At 52.8% G+C, this 22,870-nt stretch overlaps 10 protein-coding genes and 1 non-coding gene across 11 annotated transcripts; 5 read left to right on the top strand and 6 right to left on the bottom strand.

The window, feature by feature from the left end:
* Window positions 1-2,577: 2,577 nt before the first annotated feature.
* QC761_0089850 lies at window positions 2,578-2,648 on the bottom strand. Its single transcript has one exon. It is a non-coding gene; the product is annotated as a tRNA-Gly (tRNA).
* Window positions 2,649-2,768: 120 nt separating this feature from the next.
* On the bottom strand, window positions 2,769-5,692 carry SEC18 (transport between ER and Golgi ATPase protein). Its single transcript, XM_062880969.1, has 3 exons — window positions 5,159-5,692; window positions 3,323-5,100; window positions 2,769-3,270 (listed from the first exon to the last, which is right to left on the bottom strand). The coding sequence occupies exons 1-3, from the start codon at window positions 5,476-5,478 to the stop codon at window positions 2,843-2,845; spliced, it is 2,526 nt and encodes an 841-aa protein (XP_062729208.1). The 5' UTR covers window positions 5,479-5,692; the 3' UTR covers window positions 2,769-2,842.
* Window positions 5,693-5,874: 182 nt separating this feature from the next.
* Window positions 5,875-6,888, top strand: QC761_605210 (uncharacterized protein; the record flags this gene model as incomplete). The annotated part of the gene is made up of 1 exon (XM_062880968.1): window positions 5,875-6,888. The coding sequence occupies one exon, from the start codon at window positions 5,875-5,877 to the stop codon at window positions 6,886-6,888; it is 1,014 nt and encodes a 337-aa protein (XP_062729207.1).
* A 69-nt stretch (window positions 6,889-6,957) lies between these two features.
* On the bottom strand, window positions 6,958-7,539 carry QC761_605200 (uncharacterized protein; the record flags this gene model as incomplete). The annotated part of the gene is made up of 1 exon (XM_062880967.1): window positions 6,958-7,539. The coding sequence occupies one exon, from the start codon at window positions 7,537-7,539 to the stop codon at window positions 6,958-6,960; it is 582 nt and encodes a 193-aa protein (XP_062729206.1).
* QC761_0089810 (uncharacterized protein) lies at window positions 7,415-8,101 on the top strand (the record flags this gene model as incomplete). The annotated part of the gene is made up of 3 exons (XM_062872951.1): window positions 7,415-7,544; window positions 7,695-7,726; window positions 8,045-8,101. The coding sequence occupies 3 exons, from the start codon at window positions 7,415-7,417 to the stop codon at window positions 8,099-8,101; spliced, it is 219 nt and encodes a 72-aa protein (XP_062729205.1).
* Window positions 8,102-8,396: 295 nt separating this feature from the next.
* QC761_605190 (uncharacterized protein) lies at window positions 8,397-9,173 on the top strand (the record flags this gene model as incomplete). Its single annotated transcript, XM_062880966.1, has 1 exon — window positions 8,397-9,173. The coding sequence occupies one exon, from the start codon at window positions 8,397-8,399 to the stop codon at window positions 9,171-9,173; it is 777 nt and encodes a 258-aa protein (XP_062729204.1).
* Window positions 9,174-9,665: 492 nt separating this feature from the next.
* On the bottom strand, window positions 9,666-11,578 carry QC761_605180 (uncharacterized protein; the record flags this gene model as incomplete). Its single annotated transcript, XM_062880965.1, is given in 4 exon segments — window positions 9,666-10,309; window positions 10,324-10,766; window positions 10,980-11,132; window positions 11,193-11,578. 3 exon segments carry the CDS (start codon window positions 11,576-11,578, stop codon window positions 10,685-10,687), a joined length of 621 nt encoding a protein of 206 aa, XP_062729203.1. The 3' UTR covers window positions 9,666-10,309; window positions 10,324-10,684.
* Window positions 11,579-13,248: 1,670 nt separating this feature from the next.
* Window positions 13,249-13,467, top strand: QC761_605170 (uncharacterized protein; the record flags this gene model as incomplete). The annotated part of the gene is made up of 1 exon (XM_062880964.1): window positions 13,249-13,467. One exon carries the CDS (start codon window positions 13,249-13,251, stop codon window positions 13,465-13,467), a length of 219 nt encoding a protein of 72 aa, XP_062729202.1.
* Window positions 13,468-14,429: 962 nt separating this feature from the next.
* SPB4 (ATP-dependent rRNA helicase spb4) lies at window positions 14,430-20,371 on the top strand. Its single transcript, XM_062880962.1, has 2 exons — window positions 14,430-18,463; window positions 18,523-20,371. The coding sequence occupies exons 1-2, from the start codon at window positions 18,239-18,241 to the stop codon at window positions 20,332-20,334; spliced, it is 2,037 nt and encodes a 678-aa protein (XP_062729200.1). The 5' UTR covers window positions 14,430-18,238; the 3' UTR covers window positions 20,335-20,371.
* On the bottom strand, window positions 15,867-17,078 carry DGK1 (Diacylglycerol kinase; the record flags this gene model as incomplete). The annotated part of the gene is made up of 1 exon (XM_062880963.1): window positions 15,867-17,078. The coding sequence occupies one exon, from the start codon at window positions 17,076-17,078 to the stop codon at window positions 15,867-15,869; it is 1,212 nt and encodes a 403-aa protein (XP_062729201.1).
* Window positions 20,372-20,414: 43 nt separating the features above from the next.
* MIR1 (mitochondrial phosphate carrier protein) lies at window positions 20,415-22,363 on the bottom strand (the record flags this gene model as incomplete). Its single annotated transcript, XM_062880961.1, has 4 exons — window positions 20,415-21,289; window positions 21,347-21,699; window positions 21,755-22,174; window positions 22,245-22,363. The coding sequence occupies 4 exons, from the start codon at window positions 22,361-22,363 to the stop codon at window positions 21,258-21,260; spliced, it is 924 nt and encodes a 307-aa protein (XP_062729199.1). The 3' UTR covers window positions 20,415-21,257.
* Window positions 22,364-22,870: the final 507 nt, after the last annotated feature.

The raw sequence follows: 22,870 nt of genomic DNA, 5'->3' as shown, positions 1-22,870 counted from the left end.
CGAATAAGCCACCCAAACAGACGGCAGTTAGTGATCATCACCACCGGCGTTCCCAACCTCCACATGAACCTCGTGTCGAACCATGCACCCCACGTGTTGTTTCACACCTCCGAGCGTGCACTCCGGATGCTTTTTTTTTCCTTCTTCTTCTTCTTCTTCTAGCTGACCGTTTATGTTTCCACACTCCCCGATGCCGATGCTACCGAACGACGACTGACAACCTTAGACGGGCAGATCCCGAAACGGGTATGCTCATCATTCCCCACACCCTCCGGCACCACTTTCATGTTCGCCTAAGCGATGATGGCTGTCGGCATTGTCAACGGGCATGCCTCCCCTAAATAGGAAGCCGGCTCATAGACAGGATGCAAACTCAACAAAAACCTTGAATCTTGAAACAAGAGATACAGGTGTGGTGTTGCTCTCTCCGATATTTTCTCCGCCGTGATCCGGTTGGAGGAAGGGGGAAAAACGTGGCTTTCTCGGACAAATAAAAGCTTTCGGACTCGGGAAAATAACTTAGCTGCAGTAGGGGTCGGGTGTATTTTTGGTCTGGTGATCAGAAAACTGACGATTGGGCTTGTGATTCGGGTTTCGACTTTGGAGGTTGGGTGAGTTGTTAGAGGGGGTGGATGGATCCGGCTCGCTCCTGATGCTGATGATCGCTTATGAGTGATGATGTATGAGGTGGGAGGGGTGTGAAGAGGGTCCCGGAGTGTTTTGTTCCTTTTTCGGGATTTCTTATCATACTCTGGAGACCATGTGCCTCATTGTGTTGGGAGCTTCAGATGACCCTGAAATGGTATTGACAGCTGTGTCTTATACTGCTGGGGACTGATTATATGAACAGGAGGTTTACCAACACGTCAACCATACAGGTCGATCAAACTGAGCCATTCTTCTGGTACACTGTAACCTCTGCGGTTAATGACCTTACCTAAGTAGAGAAAATTGATAGTTAAATGCTGTTGTACTATCGGTAGGGATGCTGATGTGGCTGCCACTGCAACAGTTACATGGACTTATGGCATTATGCACAGCAGAAGAGGCACAGCACACCGCCTCCTCGGTCTTTGTGACTCTCACCTCGCGTCACCTTGGTCACCGGCGCCTCGGATTTGTGTTGCCATCACGAGTACAGCGGATGACTTGAGACTTGTGCGGTAGAGAGATGGTGATTACGCAAAAGTACCCAAGACAATTCAAGCTTCATGAAAGCTACTCTGTATTTAAGCCGTTAGTGTTGGTGTAAGCTGGAAAGACTTCGAGACTTATCTCGATCATGTTCAGGAAAGAGTTGCAGCACGGCAGAAATTAGCTATCTTGGTATAGGGCTCAAAAGTAAAGACCTTCTGTCTATGTGATTTAAGTAAGTTTGAAGAAAAGATTCTGAAGTCAAAGGACAGGAATTGAACACCAACAGGTAAACATAGCGTGGTTAATGTTGCTGCCAGTTGCCAAAAGACTCAGCAAAACATTCCCGTCTAATACCACAAAACAACAAGAGCTCCTAAACGCCGAGCAGGGCAGTTGCCTATAGTATGAGCCACTATCTAGATATTGGCGTCCACTGAGATAAGTGTTTCTACTCAGAAGACTCCATCACGCTCTCTAATCGGAGAAGAAACAGCACCGAAATAGGTCAGAGGGAGTGCACCAAGCTACCTATAAGCCAGATCGACACTCAAGGTCATTGAAACAAGCATTACTGCTAAGAAGGTACAAACAACTTCGAAAATGAAGACAAGTAACATATTGCTTTCCACAATCGACGCATGCAAGCTCTGCGAGACCAGTCTGCGCCCACCTTACACAACAGCTCAGAAGCATGAGCCAGGTTAGCATCGTCAACCCAACTGCTACACCCTACCCTACCTTAGGCACCCAATAATAGTGATACCAATTCTCCCATGGATACTTCGTACATAGGTATATATCCCGCACTCCAAAAGATACCTACACAACTCGAGTCATCTAACAAGAAGACATCTAAACCAAGACTTCGGCTCTTGATTCCACACAAGATGCTTGACCAAGCTACCTATCCAAAACACATCAGCCAGTCTCTTTCTGTCCTGTTAATTCGCTTTCTGTCTACTACTTCCCATTAAGGCACAGTTTATCTTTTCCCACCCCCCCACCTTATTTTTTATCTCCAGGATATCCCTCTAAACACCCACCCCACTCAACACCATCCAACCGCCAAACACAACCAAACCTACTTATCCACCACCGCCGCTGTCACTCAACCCTTCCACCACCATCCCCGATATAAACACGCCCGACTTCTCACTCCTTCAGTCATCAAAACAAGCGATAGGCAGTTGACCCTCCCACCAAAAGATAGACTTCAGTCCTATGTAAAGCAACCGCTAAACCTGCCCAAGGGGAATTCAACGTCCCAATTTCCTAACCAGAGCCAGCACAGCATTCTCTTTGCCCTCTTCACCCACCCCCCTCTCCCAACCCAAAACAAAACGGGAAATTGTCTGCAAAAGAGCAAGAAAAACAGATGAGAGACCCAAAAAAACAAGAGAAAAATAAAAGAGAGCATGTGTGAAACAACAGCAAAAGCTATGCATCAGCCGTGAATCGAACACGGGGCCCATCGATGGCAACGATGGATTTTACCACTAAACCACTGATGCTATTGGGTGGTTTGTTGAAACTTCTCCTTAGACCATACCTACAGGTAGTACACACAATCCTGTCAAATCACTTCCCCCCCTACAACATCACCAGACCACCACCTCCCCTCAGCAACCCCCTAGATTTCTAAACTCACCCTATGTGCATCGGAGACAAAAACCCTCTTTATATAACTTCTCTATCCTTCTAACCCTCAAACCCCAGGATACCTAGCAATCTGCCCCGAAATCTGCTCCACAAACCACTCCTCCGGGCTCTCGCTCAGCTTCGCCGTCTCCAAGCTCGTCAGCACCGTCTTGATCCCCACATTCACCTCCCTGCTCCCCGTCGCCCGCTCAATCTCCTGCACGATCCGCCCGTGCCTCCCATCGAACGCGCCCACCTGCCCCAGCACCGCCTCCAGCTCGCCCAGGTCCGAGATCGCCGGCACGGGAATCCGGTTGTCAAACGCCGTCGTGACGTCGAGCTGCTCCAGCACCGATCTCTGCGACGTGGTGGCGAGGATGAGCAGCCTGTGCCCCTTGGGTGGTGGGGTTTGAAGAAGCGTGACGAGCGTGTTGAGGATAGAGCCAGAGAAGCGCGCGCCGACGGGGACCCAGTCGATGAGACGCTCAATATTGTCTGAGAAACGTCAGTGACCTTGTCTGATTGCGTAAAAAGTGACGAGGCTTACCAATAACGAGTAAACTCAACGGGGACTTGTAAGCATCCGTAAACAACTTATGCAAATAATCCTTCTTCGCCAGCTCATCCCTATAACCCACCAGCGACGCCGGGGTGATAAGCTTGATAAAAGGGAAATCCGACAGCTGCGCAATTTTCGCCGCGAGCGCCGTCTTGCCGCTCGACCTCGGCCCATGAAGCAAAACACTCATCACCCTCAGGTTCGGCTGCTCCTTCACAGTCTTGACATAGAGCATGCCGTCCTTGAGAATATGGCTAATCCCCCTCGAGTACTCAATGATCCCAAACGGCAACACGTCCTCCAGCTCCGAATCATCAGTACCAAACGCGGGCTTGACCTCGTCCAGCGCGTGCAAGAAATCCTGCATGCCAACCTTCATGTTCACCACATCCTCACTGACACTAGCCGTAGTGCCGGCCTTGATGTTCCTCGCAAAAGCAAACGACGTCGCAGACTTGACCAAACCGCTCAGCTCAGCACCCGAAAAGTTCTTCGTCCTTGCTGCCAGCTCCAGAATATCAACATCACTCCCCATGACATTATTCTCCTTCATCTTGCTCGTGTGGATCTTGAGAATCTGCGACCGGCCAAACTCATCCGGCAGGGAAATCTCAATCTGCACCTCCAAACGACCAGGCCGCAGCAACGCGTCATCAATCATGTCCTTCCTGTTGGTCATTCCGATCAACAGGATATTGTTAAGCTGGTCCACACCGTCGAGTTTGGAAAGCAGCTGGTTGACAACACTGTCACCAACACCAGTGCCGCCACCGGCACCAGACCCTCTCTGCTTGCAGACAGCGTCCAACTCGTCAAAGATGATGATATGAAGCCCAGATTCGTCTCCCTTTTCCTTGTATTCCTTTTCGGCATCGGCAAACATCTTGCGAATGTTTTCCTCACTCTGGCCAACGTACTTATTCAGCACTTCGGGACCGTTGATGATCTTTGGTTCCCTGGCATTAAGCATCTTGCCAATTTGCCTGGCAATAAGCGTCTTGCCTGTACCCGGAGGACCGTAAAGAAGCATACCCTTGACGTGCATAATCCCCAGCTTCTCGATCAAGCCCGGTGGGAAAATGCGCGAAGCAAAAGCTCTTCTGAAAATGGTCGAGAACTCGGCATCCAAACCGCCGATACCCATATCCTCAAACTTGAAGTCAGGGCTGATAATAGCATTAGCGGCAGGCCTCTTGTTGGACGCCTTGAGCTTCAGAGGCGAGCTCGCATCCTTGTAGAACCCAATGCTGGTGTGCTTGTGCAGGATACCCCTGGCGCGCGGGTCTGACAACGTGGGCGGCTCCTCGCCATTTTGCGATTGCATGCTCAAGTCCGTCAAGGTGACCGTCTTGACCGTGATAGCCAGGGGCACATTCTTGACGTCCATCAGCAGCTTCTGGCCTGGCGCGAAGAGCTGGTTTTGAAACTGGGCGATAAACTGCTCGGCGAGCTCGTCTTGATCGTATGGTGCGTCGACGACCTTTCTCAGCGACGCAAACCCAATTTCGACGTCTATAGAGCCGAGATAGCTCTGCGCGCTCCTCGCAAAGGGGTCGTAGACTTCGCCCTCGAGCGAGTCCATCAGACCAACGCCGCACCATGTTCTTTGAGGGTCGGACAAGCTGATGCAGCCATCGGGGAAGCCGGGGACTGGGCGCGCTGTGACGACAAAGTCGCCTCCGCCTTTCATCTGGGGGCCGGTGAGGCGGATGTAGACATCGGTGTTTTCGCGGTTGGGTGGGAAGTCTCGGGGGGAGACGGCGCAGCTGTGTTGCTGTCAGTTTGTTGTCCACGATGGGCAAGAAACGGGGTGCAAGAGCCTACAGATTGCCAAAGATGTATTGCGACTGGAGGGTCTTGTCCTCGACCTTTGCCAACCTGAGCGGAATACGGCCAGAGCCGGTCTGGCCGTACCCTCCGGCCTGCTGTCGAGGAGGGGGCGCTTGGCCGTATCCTCCTGGCTGCTGGCGAGGTGGTGGCGCCTGGCCATATCCGGCTTGCTGTGGAGAGCCATATCCTCCCTGCTGCTGTGGAGGGTATCCCGCCTGAAGGGGTCGCTGTTGTTGGACGTTGCGGCCGGGGAGACCGCCACCGCTGCCGCCGCCGCGGGGTCCTGAGCCGAAGAGGGCACTGCGCGGATCCATCTCGCTCGAGTATGTTTGTGGTGTGCCGGTTGGTATAGCGTAACGGGACTAGGTGTCGGGACGCAGTGCTTTGATATGATGTGATTTCGAAGAAGAGGACAGTTTGATATGACGAGTCGCTTTCTTCGTTGCCTGGGGGGAGAGGAGTTGGTGGCAGATTTCGAGGTCAATGTAGCTCCCACAGGTCAGCTCGCCAGCGGGACAGTTGTTGTCGCAGGCCCACAACATAATGAGGCGAAACGGTGTACAAAGGGGGCGTTTTAATGTACGGGCAGCTTGGCGCCCCATGTTGCACCCCACCATTTTGTGTTGGCGGCCAGCCATCAAGGTGCAACGTCCTCACTGATGGCCCTTCTTACAGCCATCACATCTTTATCCAGATAAACATCTTTTACAATGCCTCTCCACCTCCTAGGCAAGAAATCATGGAATGTCTACAACACAGCCAACATCGAGCGCGTCAGGCGCGACGAGGCAGCCGCTCGCCTGAAGGAGGAAGCCGGCGAGCAGCGCATGCAGGAGCAGGATGCTGAGCGCAGGCTGGCCATATTGAGAGGAGAGGTCCCGCCACCGCTTCCTGGACCCGACTCTTCCACAGAAATCAGATCATCAGTCAAGGAGCCACGAGAACCCCGAAAGAAACGCAAACGTCAAGGAGAGGATGACACCGACTTTGAGTTACGCCTCGCAAGAGAACGCCAGGAGCAGCAGTATCAACAGTTCCAATCACTAGCGCCACCCACCACATTGAATACCCCAGATGACTTGGTCGACAGTAAAGGCCATCTCACCCTTTTTACGCCTCAACAAACTCATGCAAAACACCCGGATGTGGAGAAGGAAAAGAAGCAGCAGTTGGCTGAGCAGGCTCAGCTCCGTCTTGGTCCTGGAACTGTGGCTGGGACAGGTGACGCATGGTATGCCACGCCGGATGACCAAATTTTGTCGGTCGTTCCAAGCAAAAATGTCTTTGGTAAGGACGACCCGAACAGAAAGGCCAGGGAAGCGGCAAGGTTGGTGTCGAGTGACCCGCTTGCCATGATGAAGAGCGGTGCTGCCAAGGTGAGGGAGCTGGAAAAAGAACGAAGGAAGGTGAACGAGGAAAAAGAGAGGGAACTGAGAGAGTTGGAAAAGGCAGAGAGAAGGGAGAGGAGGCATCGACATAGGGATAGGAGCAACGACAGACGAAGACACAGAGACAGAAACTCAAGCCGGGAAAGAAGGCACAGAGAAAGGAGCAGAAGCAGGGATCGGCATTGCTCTGAAAGAGACTCACGTAGGCGCAGAAGCAGGTCTCCATCTCCCAAGCGCGCCAGACACGAGAAAGGAGGTCACCATTCAGAGAGATCCCACCGCGACAGAAACAGGGAGAGGAAACACACTAGAAGTAGAGACGACATGGAGCGCTGAATTAGACTATGATACCCCAAATACCCAAACCCTGCTCATAATACCCAACCGAAAAATCAATAAACCATTCTATTGCTCCCTCCAAGGCAACTCAACCTTTACCTCGTGCATATCCCTCCTACACAACTCCCCGACCCCACCCTCCATCTTTTCCAACGCTTCCAAAATCTCCTTTTTCAACCCTTCACTCGGCCCCTCTTTCCGATCACTGTACACATCCACCCCTTCAGCCGTGAACAGGGTTTTTTGGAACCAAGTTACAACCCATCGCTCCCCCGTTTCTGGGACCTCTCCGTACCCCAGGATTTCCCAGTGGGAGGTGACAAAGAATAGGAAGCTGGAGCCTCGCCAGTCCCAGCTTGTGAGGGAGTTGGGAACGGAGGCGGTGTCGACGCCGCGGACGTTTTTGAGGGAGGACCCGTCGAGGGGCTCGTACTCGACCAGGTCGGAGATTTTGAAAGGGGAGCCGGGGGTGGGTTGGGGGAGGGGGAAGTAGGTGATTCTGACGTTGCGGGCTTTGCGCCACATGGGGAGGGTGGAGTGGGTTACGGCCCAGGTGCGGGAGAGGAAGTCGATGGTTGGGGAGGGGGTGGTGATGGTGGTGGGTGAGGGGGAGTATTTGGAGGGTTGGTGGAGGGTTATGGGTGACATTTTTGGTGAGTTTGATGATGATGCTGGTGAAAATGATGCTGTGAGATGTGAGATGAGAATGGTGGTGATGGAATGAAAGTGAGGTTGAGATATGAAAGGTGTGAGGAGAGGCAGGGGTGTGCGTGTCCGAGCGTCTAGTTCAGGGGGTGTTACAGGTGTCAAGCCAACTCTTCATGCGGCTTCGGCGGTGCGACATGCAGCGTGTGTAATAGCACAGGTTCCCTGAGATTGTAGATTGACTGAGGTTGGAAAAGACACAGACGAGAGGAGTTGGTTGCTGATTCTATTCCAGGCATTCGGTTCACTGTATTAGAAGCAGGTGGCCACACTAAAACCTGACCCTTATAGCGGACCCTGGGGCCGTCTTTGACAGTTGAACAACCGTTGGTCCTTCCACCACACTTCTAGACTTCAAACCAACGGTAGTTCCCGTTCAGGTACAAGCCCAATCACCTGATGTAAATCGAGAAGACGAAAAATAAATGTGAAAACTGACAGCTCACAGACATCTCGGCCGGCTGCGGTTACACACACAGAGCCGCTAGAGCGTTCCGGTGGTTAGCGAGAGACCCACAAGGCTGAATTTCATTAACGGCAGCCGACTTCATCTGGTCTCCCGTCATTCCAGCACCCACCAACAAAGAGACATCCCGCCCAAGCTTGAACAGCTTCTCGAGGAAATAACGTAATACGCAGGGAAGCTTGATTTCAAGCTGCTGAATCTAGACTTCACAAAGGACCTTTCGAACCACCTCGGCACACAACACTACCTACTTATACTCACATATCTGAATCACAAGTCGAGGTCAGCTGGCGACTAACCACCTCATTCTCATTCCCCATTCATTACGTCCAGAATGTCCGACCCCAGCGGAATTTCTCTCGACGGTGGCGACCATCACACCGAGCAAAATGACCCCCAACAAGATGATGAAAGTGCCGAAATGGCTAGATTAATGGGCTTCTCCTCCTTCACCACCACCGCTCGCACTCGCCGGCCCCGTTCCTCCTCCATCTCTGATGAACACCCACCAAGCAAGAGATCCCGGTCAGATGAAGAATCAGCACACCCCCAAGTGCCCGACGGCACCCACCCCGCACCATCCCCTAGGGGCGGTCCAACCCGAGCTTCCTGCTCGTCCATCATCGTCACGACCGATACTGATGTTGACATCTCACCATCCCCAACAGGCCAAGGGTCCGATCCTTTCATCAAGAGATTTCGAGGTTCAACGATAACAGCCGAGAAGGTCAATCACGACGAAGATCGCCACGACGCAGCAGCAGCGGAGGAGGGCAGTAATAGTCCAAACCAGGGACAACGCCAAGAGTCAGGTTCCAACCCTACCACCAGGGGTAATTTTAATGCAAGAGGCAGAGGCAACTTTGGTGAGAGAGGAGGCCGAGGAGGGGCCAGAGGCGGCAGAGGTGGCGGTGGCCACAATCCAAACTGGTACATTGACTACTACGACTCCCGCTCCAACGAGAACCCCTGGGAGCCACTCGAGAAGAAGAATGGGTTGGAACCTGTGGGTACCTGGCTGGAAAGAAAGCCTTACCAGCCAAAGGCAGTTCCACAGCAGCAACAAGAACAACAAAGCCAAGAGCATCCAGACCAGCAGCAAACTACCTAACCGGAGACAACACAGATTGGTCCCGAACCAAAAGCGCCAGAGGCAGTGGCGGAAGCCAAAGCTGAGGTGTTCCTCGCTGCTGCCACCTGAAACGCAGCGTCTATTCTGTTTCAAGCATCTTTATCTTCTGGCGTGGGAAAAGTTTATAACGCAATGATTGACGACCGAGTCTGTAACACTACAATTTGATAGTACATACCAGACCACATTTAATTCTTTGCTCTTCAACACATTGTCACCCAAAAGATAGCCAGTGGCATCACGTGATGCTTTCCCCTTGGTGTCTGAGGCATGTCTGTCCAAAACTGCATGCTTCCACCTGCCCAAGCGCTACATATCTGGTTGGGCACCAAGCCATGACCTTAGTAAGATGCTCGACCCAGTTCGAAACAAAACAAGTGCTAGTGTCTACATGACAGAGCTGGGCGAGACAGAAATCAGGACATATGTTCATCAACCCTAGGCAACCTTCACCTGACCACCAGTCACGAGATTTCACGGGTAACCAAAAACGAAAGGTATCATTACGGCCTAACCAGCTAGAAAAGAAACTACATGGAAAAAACTCTCGTTACTCACAGACCTTGTTTTCGACCCACAGACAAGTTCAGCTGCCGTCACCTCCATCATCACCCCGTCTTATAAACGCTGCCCTAAAACGGTAAAACGGAGAAGGCCCATGACTATCTCTCCCCACCAGTCTCCTCAGCTGAGCCCCCAGTCCACGTGGAAAAACCTGCCCGGCCACTCCCAGAAGCAAGGCACGGAGCACCCATCTGCCGGGTCCAACGAACAGTACCCCCTGGTCCTCACGCCTGATCTCATCCACACCTCCCTCTGGGCACAGCACAGCACAGCACATCCGCCTGCTCCCGCCATGCCGCTCTGACATGCAGTACTCTAGAGGAGGGGGGTGTGAGCAGCAAACCCATCAATTCTTCCCACTCCGAACTCTCTTGCCATCCCCAATCCCAGTGAGATCTCCCCTGTCAACATCCACAGCCCATATTTCTCCCCCCGCCAATCACCACCCCCACTACCTCCCAGTCGGGAAATTCCAGGGGAAAAAGAATGGTGGGTGGGCGCGGCCCGTAGCGGCGGCGTGATGGAGGGGGCGTGAAACCAAACTCAACCCCCCCCCAAAAAAAACGAAAGAAAAAAAAAAAAAAAAACGCCCGCCATCCCCATCCGCACATATGCAACAAAAATGCAGAATCATCCACACACCACACGCCCCCCCTGTCAATCCCAGCCCTATAACCTCCACTCGCTGCTTTTACAAAACAGAGATCAGTGGAGTGTGTGTTGCCGCGAGCCTTGCCATTATCAACCTCACTCCTTCCCCAAGGCTGTGATTTTCCTCCAGCCTTCTGCCCTCACCTGTGAAAAAAATAAAATTTGGATATCCCATCGAAATTGCTGTACCCACCAAAATGAAAAACAACGAACAAGACAAATTTTTTGGACAAGGTTGAGAAAATGGAAAAAAAAAAAAAAATCAAGGGGAGGGTTCAGTAATCTGGGCTTGGGTACCGAGCGCGAGCTTTGGTGTACTCTTTTGTGTGCTTCTTTGACGCTTTTGTCTTGAGCGACCTATTCTCCATTATTAGACCCTGTTCTCTCAGAAAACAGCCAGTCCCCAGATTTGCCTCCTGCTACTCGTCCGCCAAATTTGAGATCTCGCGGTTTTTAGGGGTTCAAAGCCAGATAGCCAAAAATTCCCATGCTTGAAATGCTGAAGGAGAGAAAAACAAAAAAAAAAAAAAAAAAAAAAAAAAAAAAAAGGAGGGGGGGCAAAAAACTCACGCAACCTTCCTCTGAGTCCACTCCAAATCCTCCCTCACCTCCCTCGCATCCTCCATCCCCTGCGCGAACCTCGCCCTCGTCTTTGCCAGCCTCGCCTGCGCTTTGGCCTGCAACTCGAGCAGTTCCCTGTGTTTGGCGTTCAAATGACCAGAACTGTTTTAACTCTGTCAGCTTTTCTCTTCCTCTCTCCAAAATTAAAAGGGAAAAACTCACGCCTTTGCCTGCCTCACAGTACATCCATCCATCACCCCCCCGACCGAATCCATCACCCCCCCGCTGAACCTCTCAGCCATGTACTCGTTCAAATCCACATTCGCCACATTTCCCGCCGCAACATCCCCCCCAACTCCAGACCCACCACCATAGTAGTAGTCTGACCCCGAGGAGACCGACCCCGACGGACCGACAGAGTAGCTACCACCACCAGTGCTCACCAAACTGTGCCCATCATCTGTGAGCTCAGGGGGCGAGACGGAGTACGTCCCTGTCTCCTCGGCGGGTGGGTAGTATGGAGAGTAGGGAGATTGGTAGGCTGACTTGGTGGGCGGGATGGGGATGGAGGTTGTGGTGGGGTAGTAAGGGGTTGAATAGTGGGACATTTTGATATGGCAAAGTTTGGTGATGATGGGAAGATTGTAGTGGTGGCGGTGGTGGGGAGAATAAAAAAAGGGTAAAAAATGTGTAACCGTTGGGTTTGGGGAAAAATAAATAAACTTTCTGCCCAAGGTAACTAGGGTGAAATGTTTGTGTATGTGTGTGTATGTGTGTGTGTGTGTGTGGCGGAAAGGGTTGTGAATAGATAGAATGGGTTGGATGGACAAGACCAAGAGTAAGGTGTCACTTGTGAAAGTTTCTCCTCTTGGGTAAAGTGTAGTAAAGTAATGGTGTGTGTGCGTGTGTGTGTGTGTGTGAAAGCAAGCAGACAGAGCTGTAGCGCAGTATGGTAGGTATCAAGCCCAACTCAACTTGTTCTCGTTGTAAAGAATGGAAGAAAGAAAAGAGAAAGAAAAGAAATCTCTCCCATATCCGCCATCTCCCCCCTTTTATACATTTTCCCCCTTCCTCCCCTCCCCTTTCTCATCCAGTCGGCCGATAGCATGCCGATTTCATCACGAGGGGGAGAGAGAGGGGGACATGGATAAGGACGGACTCTATCCATCCCCGAGGAGGGCAACTCCTATTCGTTGAACCAAAAGCCTACACACTAACTCACTTGGCCAGAACAAACCAGGCAAGTAGGTATGTGATGAGAAATAAGTATGGTGACGACGTTCAATTATCGGTATTGATCAAGAAAAAAAACGTAAACCTCACCCCCCTCCTTCTCACACACCCTTGATATCAACCACTGACCAACAGGGCCGTATCAATGGATGAGTGATCCCTGGAGGAAGAACGGAAAGCCACAAAACGCCAGAGGGACCTATAGGAAAGTTTCAATGTGATCACAGAAAGAAAAAGGACCGAGTGAAAGCAACTCGCATATGCCGAGAGGTGGGACTATCACCCGTTTGTATTGGCTACAACGGGGGAGCCGGCACTCCGGTTGTAAGCCCAATGGCTCCGGGGAGGGCAATTGTGTGTTGTGTGTGGGAAGGAGGAGGCGAAGGAGATAGAGGCTTCAAGGTTGCAAGGGAGGATAAACTCCATCTCGAAAGAAAACCGGCTGATGGAGGGGGGTGTACATAGCCATGTAGACGACGACTAGTCCCGGCTGAGAGAGAGAGAGGCAAGAAACAGCAACATGGTTGGCATAGACTGATTCCCTGCTCGGGACAAGATCCTCTCTTCTGCAGATGACGGGACAGGGATGGGGTGTAGGAGATAGAAAGATTGGGGGGGGGGATGGGAAACACCTGTGAGAGGTTAGTTTCGCCGCAAGTGGAGGTCAGAAAAGTGACGATGGTCTAGACGACAACGATGTATGTGTCATCAGACACTACCAGACCGGCAGAGACAGACAGGCAGACGAAACGGTAGCTGCAGATAGGCTGGCTGATGGGAACAGGAGACAATATGCACGAACCAGGAAGCGGCGGACCGGAAGATGGCGAAGGAGTGAAGTGGAGGCATGTGTGGAGGTATATGCACCGTTTGGATCCACGAACCAGGCAGGAATCAAGTTAAAAGCGGCGAAGGTTGCTCAAAGATACCTAGGCTGATAGCCCACCGTTTCGTTGGCTCGGACAAGTCGAAGAGGGGGATAAAGAAGCGGACGTCAAACAAATGTTGCAAAGTCGGGTTAGGCAGTGATGCATCAAGTCGGGCAATGTGTTGTCCAAATCCCAGAAGACAAAAAAGAACAAGACGAATGCCTGCTGCAGAGTGGCCTGCATCCTCTTACACCGTATGTTGGACTTGGCCTGTGCGCGACTGTCTAAGTTGTCTCCGGCCCCTTGCAAAGCTGGAGGGCATCTTTCCTGACATCGAGGATACCAAAGAAGGAAAAAGGTGGAATAACGCCATTGGTCCAAGGCTGAAAAGGTAAATCCCTCTGCTGTCTCGGTGAAAGTCGGCGGATTGAGTGGTTACTCGACCTGCAAAGGTGGAGGTGCCGCCTCTGGACTGGTCCCCCCCGTGGCAGTCAGCCATGAATCCAGAATGGCATGGCAGAATACTCCTTTTTTTTTTGTTTTTTTTTGCCCACCCCCACAGCCTGCGTCTAGAAATGCAGGTTAATAAGCCCTGGCATAACCTTGACTTTCCGTGTTCCCATCCGCCTTCTGCTGCAAGGCTCTGTTTCTTTCTTTTCTTTTTATCCACCTTATGATAGTCTACACCATATATGGGCCGAGCATATGTCGTGCCTCCCGGGATCCGCTTTACCGAAGGAAGGTTTTGGAATAAACCCCAGGCACAGGCACCCGCTGTCTAATTTTTTCCTTGCCTTTCCGGTTTTCGGTGCTCCGTTGTACGCAACCCAGGTACGGCAGTGATGTGATGTCGTTCCTTTTGCAGCTGCCATTGATATTGAAAGTGACGAGTTCCCGAGACTTGCTTGCTGCTCTTCTCAGAGTTGAAGGGTCTCGAATATGTGCATATCCCGACTGGCAGGAGGGAAAGCGGTGAGCCGTACCGTGTCTCTGATGGCAGGTGTTGGACATCAAAATAGAAAATTGGAGTATAGGACACCCAGAGGAGTGAGTGGCCGGATGAAGGACCCGACTGATGGATCAGGCAAGTGGCCACTCGCTACCTCAAAGCCCCGGCTCGGTAGCAAGTCAGCAGCTGTTGTTATCCAGACATCATCCCACCCGACAGGCCAAGTCGCTCGCAAATGCCCTAGACCGCCACACCCCTGGTTTGTCCAAGAAGCACCTAGGATAACGGCATATAGCAGCTGCCGGGTAGAAGGCCGGAAAGGAGGGGCATGACTTCCTCTCCATGCGAGACAAATACCGGCTAGCCGGCTGTTTCTTCTTCTTCGAGCCGACCCAATGGCCGAATTCTTGTGGGACAGAGCTTCAACCACTGACGAGAGGGTGAGAGCGAGAGAACCCGCCAGCCTGGGCCCGCTGTGGATGGGATGGATGGTTGGTGAGCTAATAACGAGTGCTGTTCCTGCAGGTCTGACTGGACGTCTCGAGGCTAGCCAGTTGGCGTTTTTCTCCATCTCCTCCAGATAGAAAAACGGCCAGGCAGAACCACCAAATGCACGGGAGATATTGCCAAGTATTGAGTCAGAATGAGCCAGTCAACAGCCAGGCTGTGTAAGCGTTGGCTTTGAGGATCGGTAAAGAGGAACGAGGCCGGACGTATTCTTCAACAGTTTCGAATGTAACGCCAATCCTAGATGCAGGAGCTCGGGAAAGACAGCAGCAGTAGCAGCATGTTTATGCTGAGGAAGGGGGACAACGCATCAAGGGAGGAGACGTCCTGCCGCACGTCCGGCCGTGGGTGTGGTGCCGCACCACTTCAATGGTCTTCTCGATCCACTGGGAATTGTTCGAGAAAATCCAGTGGGATTTAGCGGAGAGAATGTAACTCTCAGAGTAGGAAACTAGACCGGCATGCAGTCAAACGCAGACGTGCGTTGCGCCGGGGCCGAGCCCTTGATGACTGGGCACGATTTCATAGGACAGATGGAAAACCATGGCAGCCACAGTCGGATTCCCTTCCATCAGTCAGTCCCCTCTTTTCAGCAGCCGATAGACATGACATGGAAGTCCAAGAGGTGGCTCGTTCGTTCGTTCGGGAGTCATATCTTCAGAGTACCTTGTATATGCATGGAGAAAAAAAAAGGCTTGGCGCAACCAGGTGTTCGTGTCGAGCATGCGGCTAGGGCTTTTGTCAGAGAAGGATGAGCGAATCATCAAAAGTGGTTGATGCAATCGAAGGAACTGTTCGTGGGACAAACCACCTGCCGTGACAGCCTCTGGAGATTATTGAAAGGCGCAACACGAAGAGGAGAGAGACGGACGGAGGGCCCCCTTCTCTGAACATGATCCCCGCGTGTAAGCCGATGCAAGACATACAGTCAAACTGCGTGGCAGCTGCAGAGCCAACAAAACCCATGCACCTTCTCCAAATGCCCCCTCATTCCAAAGCATATATCATGGCATCATAAGTGCTTCCCCACCGCGGGGTTGATGTAGGGCCTGAATAGCTGTGCCATAGAGCGAGTGTACACTTTTCGATATTCGAATGTTCCGATGGGATCCATAGGTAGTAGGTAGAGAAATATGTATGTTGAATGAGATAAGAGATTCGAGGTGACGTCTACGTAGGTATCCTTTGGGGTCAATAAACCACCCAACCCCAAGCAACGCCGTCCATGCAATTTAATAAACATACACATCCGCCCGGGCCGCATTCGCTGCCGCCGCCGGCCAGATTTCTTTTTTCTGTCGTCTTCTCGTGTTGAAACCCTGACAACCACGCCTCGCTTTAACCAAACACCTTGAGAAACCCCCAAATTCCGAGACCGCTGAGAACCGGGATGGTCAGATTATCGTCCCAGCCAAAGAGGTCAACCACCTCGCTAGCCGCAGCCACAAACCCAGACCACAGACTCATGACACCAAGCGCAAGCCCTCCAGAAATAGTCGCCTTCGCCGGGGCCAGGCCCACAGCATCCGCCAAGAGTTGAGGGAGACGGAGAGTTCCCGTAAACATAAAGTTCTCATCTCCCGGGAAGGGTCCCTTGGTCGGGGCGAGCCACCCCCAAAAGTACACAGCCGTCCCGACGCCGACAAGGAACGCAGCCGAAGAGCCAGCAAGGGACTTGCCGCGGCGGAGACGGGGGGTATACCGCCCATACAGCCTGCCAAAGGTGCTTGCGGCCGTATCACACCAGCTCAGCAGCAGCGTGGCCATAACTCCGACATCCTTGGGAAAAAAGTACAGGGCCGTCCACGCACCCAAGAGGTAGAAGATAACACCGTTGTAACCGGAAAACTCGCTCTCGCGCATCAGGGCGCCCAGGACCTTGACGTAAAACCGGTTGAATGGCTGGTAGTGATGGCGCACCACATCCACGGCGGCGATGGGTATCAAGGCACCCATGAGGTAGGGGCACACAGAATAAGTTTGTGTCCCCGAGAGGTAGAGCCATACGACGAAGAAGCCGATGGATACGTGCAGGGCCTTCCGGGGTACCTCGTGCTTGTGCACAAACGTCCGCCAGTGCCTGTGGATGGGAATCAGACCGAGTGGGCTGGGACTTCGGCTAAAGTCCCGCCAGCTCCATCCATAATAAAGTGATGGTGTGGGCGGGGAGAGGTGCCCGTTTATTTCTGGTGCTTTTTCGCCCGTGCTCCCGTTGGGCGTTGCGATGGCTGTCGTCGTCGCCGCCGTCGCCGCGATCGGCTTAAGAGCGCTGGATGCCATCCTTGAAGTTTTCCTTGGGCTTAGTTGGGCCACCTTTCGCGTGTCCATCGGGCTGCGGCTTCGCGTCCGGGCCCTTGAGAGTTCTGGGCTCTCGTCCTCCTCGATATCCTCCTCTACTGGTAGTGGCGTCGCCAGCCTCCTCCTCGCCGCCGACCGAGTCATCGGCCCGCTGTATCCATCCTGGTCGGTTCCATCCTGCTCTGACGGCGTCGGACTCGGCGATATGACGCGCGGGGTAGATGGGATGGCTTGCTTTGTTCGGCCAGACATATCGTAGGGAAATGGTGGTAGGGCTGGCAGTGCGACACAACCTTTGACGATGCGTGGGAGACAGGAGAGCTGCAGCGGCCAGAGGGAGGTGGGAAGGAAGCAGTCTTTTCTCGGGTCGTTGGGCGAGATAGGGGCGGGGGCTAGGGCATTAAAGACGGCCTGGTGGTATCGAAAGAAGGCTTGAACTTTTTCTGTGGAATCCAGTGTGGTGTTTGGGTTGATGCGGTGGAGTGTGAGTACTCCGCCGCATGGCTGGTGCGAAAGGGTCGAATCCCGGCGGTCCAGGGGGAGAGTCGAATCGGTGCGTTCTTGGATCCCGTTTCCCGTTGGGCAGTGCGGTGCGGCGGGCTTGGAGCGCGGTGCTGGGAGGAAGAGCGAAGAAATTTCGGCTGGTGCGGGAGGGAAGACACAGCGGACAGCGGGCTGACCGGGGTGCTTTGAGGCCTCAGCGTTGCATGTGACACTTGATTTAAGATGGGTTCAATGTCGCTCACTATTAGTGCCAGTGTCTGTGACTCTCTGACCCTCTTGTTGTCGATGACAAATTTTGGCTTGATGTTTCTGAGAAGAGACAGGATAAATCCCCGTTTCGATACTTCGTATTCCTAAAAAGGAGTTGTTGTGAGGAGAGCTGTTTTTTGTGTGCTCAACGGTGCCTCACATCCAAGTCCCGGCCAGCTCCAGCGGCCCTCCACATTCTGCCAGTCCCGCCTGCAAGGAATGACGTTACCGCCTGTAATTATGCACACAACAACTGATATTTTTTTTATGAGTTCAGATGGCATCCCACCATGGGTCACCTGTCCCGTCCTCCGTCCCTCCAAATTCGCCCATTTCCCGGGCTGATTGCTTCACAATTTAAAAGAAACTAAAGCCACGTCGACATCAAGAAACACGGCCAGCCTTGGCCCACCACTGACGACATCATCAACCAGAACCCCCAATGTCATTTTGCTCATGTGCTCACATATGGCCCGTGCTCTGAACCACAAGGGTGACCCGGTCTGCCAAGTCCAGCTGGGCTTATCGATAAGCTGATAAGCCCTCTGCTATCGAACTGATCCCCGACATTTTTTTTTGGAGGCTTCAAGCGGCATGTCAATTGCGCGACAAGCAGACGAATAGAGGGGCTGTCCTTTTGTATTCAAATCCGACTTCAGATGGCGCCAGTTCAACCACGCGCCAAAAAGACCCCCAGGACTTGGGATTCGCTGAACCAGAGTCTCCCTCCATGGATCCTCGACTATCTTCAGACGTCTGGCTTTGAGCAGCCGACGCCAGTGCAGAAGTCGACACTCGATCTTTTCAGGGGGAACAAGGATGTCGTCGTGGAAGCTGTCACCGGTAGTGGCAAGACGCTGGCTTATTTGATTCCAGTGGTCGAAGTACGGAAACCTATCATCGCAATTACCATTGATTCACTGTTTTGACATAATGTGTCTAGAAACTCTTGCGCGGAGACGAAGCAGCCAAGAGGCACCATGTCCAAGGCATCATCATTGCGCCCACCCGCGAGCTGGCGCAACAGATCTACAACGTTTGCGTCAGCCTCATCAAGTTCCACCCTCAGTCGGCCGAGCAGCTGCAACATGACCGAGACGAGAAGCGAACCATCACATCCGAACCGGTCGTCTACCCCCAGCTTCTAGTGGGAGGAACGACAAAAGCGGCCGAAGACCTGAGCGCATTCCTGAGGTTATCACCAAACCTCCTCATCGGCACACCCGGCCGACTCGCCGAGCTCCTCGCCTCCCCTTATGTCAAGGCCCCCGCCTCCACCTTTGAAGTCCTCGTCATGGACGAAGCCGACCGCTTACTAGACCTTGGTTTCTCCCAAGAACTCAACCGCATCCTCGGCTATCTCCCCAAGCAGCGCCGTACAGGCTTGTTCAGCGCCTCCCTCAGCGACGCCGTAGAGCGCCTCGTCACAGTCGGCTTACTATACCCTCACCGCATCACCGTTCGGGTACGAAACCTCAAAGACGGCGGCGAAATCCAAGAGCGCAAGACCCCAATGTCCCTCCAAATGTCGTACCTCATCACCCCCGCCAGTCAAAAAATCCCGGCGCTCTGCCAGATCCTCGAAAAACTCAACCCCCGCCCGGCCCGATCCATCGTCTTTTTCTCTACCTGCTTCGCGGTAAAATACTTTGCCAAGGTCCTCCACGGCGTTCTCCCAGAAGGCTTCAGCATTGTCTCACTCCACGGCAAACTCGAGCCCCAAGTCCGCGAAAAGAACTTCGAGCGTTTCGTCAACTCGACCTCCCCATCCATCCTCTTGACCACCGACATCGCCGCCCGCGGTCTGGACATTCCACAAGTCGACTTGGTAGTCCAACATGACCCACCGACAGACACAAAGGTGTTCATCCACCGCTGCGGCCGTGCCGGTCGCGCCGGACGTCGCGGTTTGGCGGTGGTGTTGCTCCAACCAGGTCGTGAGGAAGGTTATCTCCAACTGCTGGAAGTGAGACAAACACCATGCACACCGTTGGAAAGACCCGAAATTGTTCTTTCTGAAGAGAAAGCCAAGGAGATCTCGACAAAAGTAAGGAAACAAGCCATCACGGACAGGGAAGTGTACCAGCTCGCCCAGAGGGCGTTTGTTTCGTGGGCGCGAAGCTACATTGAACACCAAGCCTCTTCCATCTTTCGGATTTCTGACCTGGACTGGGTGGACCTAGCCCACGGCTACGGGCTGGTCGAACTCCCCAAGATGCCGGAGATCAAGGGCAAAAACATTGACCGTTCCCTCGGCCTGGGCATAGACGTGGAAGCCATTCCGTTCAAGGACAAACTCCGCGAAGAGAAGAGATTGGAAGAACTGGAAAAATGGAAAAAGGAAAAGGCGGCTAGGGTGGCTAGCCAACAGGAAAATGGGGAGCGGGCGGGGCAAAAGAGGAAGACGAACGAGGCTTGGAGTGAGAAGCAGGATGCGGAGGAGCTAAAGGTGGCGAGGAGAGAAAAGAAGAGGAAGAGGAAAGAGGCGGAGAGGGCGAGCAAGATGACGGAACGGGAAAGGGAGGAGCACATGAAGCTGGAGGATATGATTGAGCTTGTGAGGAAACAGAATGAGGAGAAGGCTAGGCAAGAGGCGGAGGAGAGGAGGAAGGAGAGGGTGTTGGGGGGGGACGGGAAGACGTTTGGGGCTTTTGGGAAGGGTGGTGGTAGTGGGGGTGGGGTGATGACGAAAAAAAAAATGGTGGTGGGAGAGGAGGACAGTGATGAGGAGGAGTTTGGCGGGTTTGACGATTAACGGATGTAGTGTGCGTGGAAGGTGAAAAATATAGAAGAGATGATACCCCTCGTATGTCCGTCTGAATATACACTTTTGGATTTCTCGTTAGGTTTCATGGAGGGACTGACTTAATTGTCTATTCGGAATTGCCCGGCCTTCGGGTCATGTACCCAGAGCAAATATTGTCCTCTCAACCGTTCCCAAGCCTTCAGGGGTAAAGGGGCATTAGTCAACCACTTCCCTATCCAGCACCAACAGTCACTTACGTACAACACCAAAGATCAGCAAATCATTCAAAAAAAAAAAAAAACCTCCACCATTCCCTAAATCTCAACTATTATACACATCTAACCAACACTCCACCTAGGCACAGGAATAAGCGTCTTTGCTCTTTCTTTCTTTCTTTCTATTTGTCGCCCAGACAAAAAGTTGCTCTCTCCGATCTAATCGCTCTATAGTTCTCTTGAAAGCACACCACTTTTTTTTTTAATCGCCCAAGACAAAAAAAAAAAAGACAATTCCCAAATCCCTGCCCATTTAGAGTATTATAGCCATACACACAACAAAAGAAAAGATATAGCGAAGAGGTGCTTCAAAATCCCGGAAATGCAAACAAAGACCGGGGAAATAAAAACACCTTTTCCCTCAAAGCGAGCAACATTTGTGCAAGATGCCGCGCAGTTTTTTCGTTGATGCCCCCGAAAGGCACCCTGCCTGTTGTTGGTCGTGTTTTTGGTTTGTGTCGCTGTCATTCAGGTCGTAGCAACAGCAGCCGTCGAAATTTCTCTCCAACTTTCCCCCAAAATCTCCACCATCATAACCCCTCCAACCTCCCTGCTCCACAAAAGCGGGGATTAAGCCGCAGAGACGACATGTGGAAGTCTCTGTGGTTCCATCACCAATTTTGTTGGACTACATCGGCATTGACTATGTTAAGTCGCTTATTTGCCGATCTCGACACCGCCAGTGGCACCTGTTGCAGATAAAGTCAGCACTTGTTATCCAAATCGACCAGGAAAAGAAAACATACCAAGAGCCTTCTTGATGTCACCGTAGATGGCGAATTGGAAAGCGGTAAGGGTGCCAACCATGAAGAGACGGGCGCCGATGCCGGTGTACGAGCCCTTGAGGCCGAGCTCCTTGGCGATCTTGATGAGGCGGGTGGTGGTACCCTCGCCGGGGGCGCCGGGGGTCTTGTTGATCTTGCTCAACATAGTGTCGGCGGGCTGAGAGACGATGGCAGCGGCGAAACCGGCAACGAGACCGGAGCCGAGGTTGACAACAGTCTGCATGCTGTCGGCCATGTCCTTCTTGGGGAAGACCTGGTAGACAGCCTCGGCGACCTTCTCGTAGACAACGAACTTGGCCATGGTGTAGGGGATCCTAGAGAATTGTCAATTTCTGGGGTCCTATTCAGGAGAGGCCAAAAAAAACCTACTGCTTGAACAGAATGGGACCGAAACCGGCGTAGAAGGCACCAATACCCTCGTTCTTGAGCATCTTGCCGAAGCCGCCGATGAGGCCGGAGGCATAGGTGGGCTGGGAGACGAGACGGATACGGGTGGCCTCAAGAGGGCAGAGGGCAATATCGGCGAAGAACTCGGCCATGGCGGAAGAGGCGAGGTAGACACCGGTGCGGTACTTGGAGGCGTTCTCGTAGCCGAGATAGTTGATGGCCTGCTGCTTGAACAGCTCGTAACCACCGAACTTGAGGGAGCCCTGGAGGAAGTAACCGGCGAAGGTAGGGCCGACACCAGTGAGGAGGGCACCAGCACCCTCATTCTTGATGACCTGCTTGAAGCCGCCGATCATGCCCCTGTTGTAGGTAGCGGGGTCAAGCTGGATGCGAGTCTTGACGCTGTAGAGGAGGCGGTTAGCTTTTCGATATTCCGTGATCTCGTCGGCGCAACGGTGCTGGGAGGACCTACACATCGACGGGGGTGAGGGCACCGTGGGTGACGGAGCAGCAGATGGCGCCGGCAAGGGCGAATCTGGAGTAGAGGGCAACGCCGCTCAGCTGGGGCTTGGTCTCGGTCTTGGTGGCCATCTTGACGACTTTGATGAGAAGTGGTGGAAGATTGAGTGGAGTTTGGTCCTGAAAGCTCGGGGGCGCGAGGATTCAAGAAAGATCGGGAGACAATTGGGGACCTGTGGGAGAGTTCCGACGTCGTTTGGGCAGTGGATGAGCTTTTTTGGAAAAAGTGAGGTCGGGGCGGGCTTTCGGGAAAAGGGACCTTAAAAAAACTGGCCCGGCAAATCCCGGGTACACGGCGGGCATCAAAAAGACGCACTGGCCAACCAACCGCTGTGGATTTTTGACTAAAAAGGCCACAGGCCCCACCGCTACTACAGCCCACGGTGACATTGATGTGTAAGAGATAAGATAACAAGATGCATCACTTGAAAAGGTCAAGCCCTGAAAAAATGTCTCAGTCTCATGCTCATCTTCTGCCGGTATGTTTTCCCAGTTCGAACCCATCACCATCAGTAGACCAAACAATACCAAGCTATTTTTGGACGCCCGGTCGTCAGTTGGTAGCACAATTCCATCCTG

Source organism: Podospora bellae-mahoneyi, chromosome 6, assembly GCF_035222275.1.
Source record: "Podospora bellae-mahoneyi strain CBS 112042 chromosome 6, whole genome shotgun sequence".
NCBI lineage: Eukaryota > Fungi > Ascomycota > Sordariomycetes > Sordariales > Podosporaceae > Podospora > Podospora bellae-mahoneyi.
This window is presented reverse-complemented; position numbering and strand designations above follow the sequence as displayed.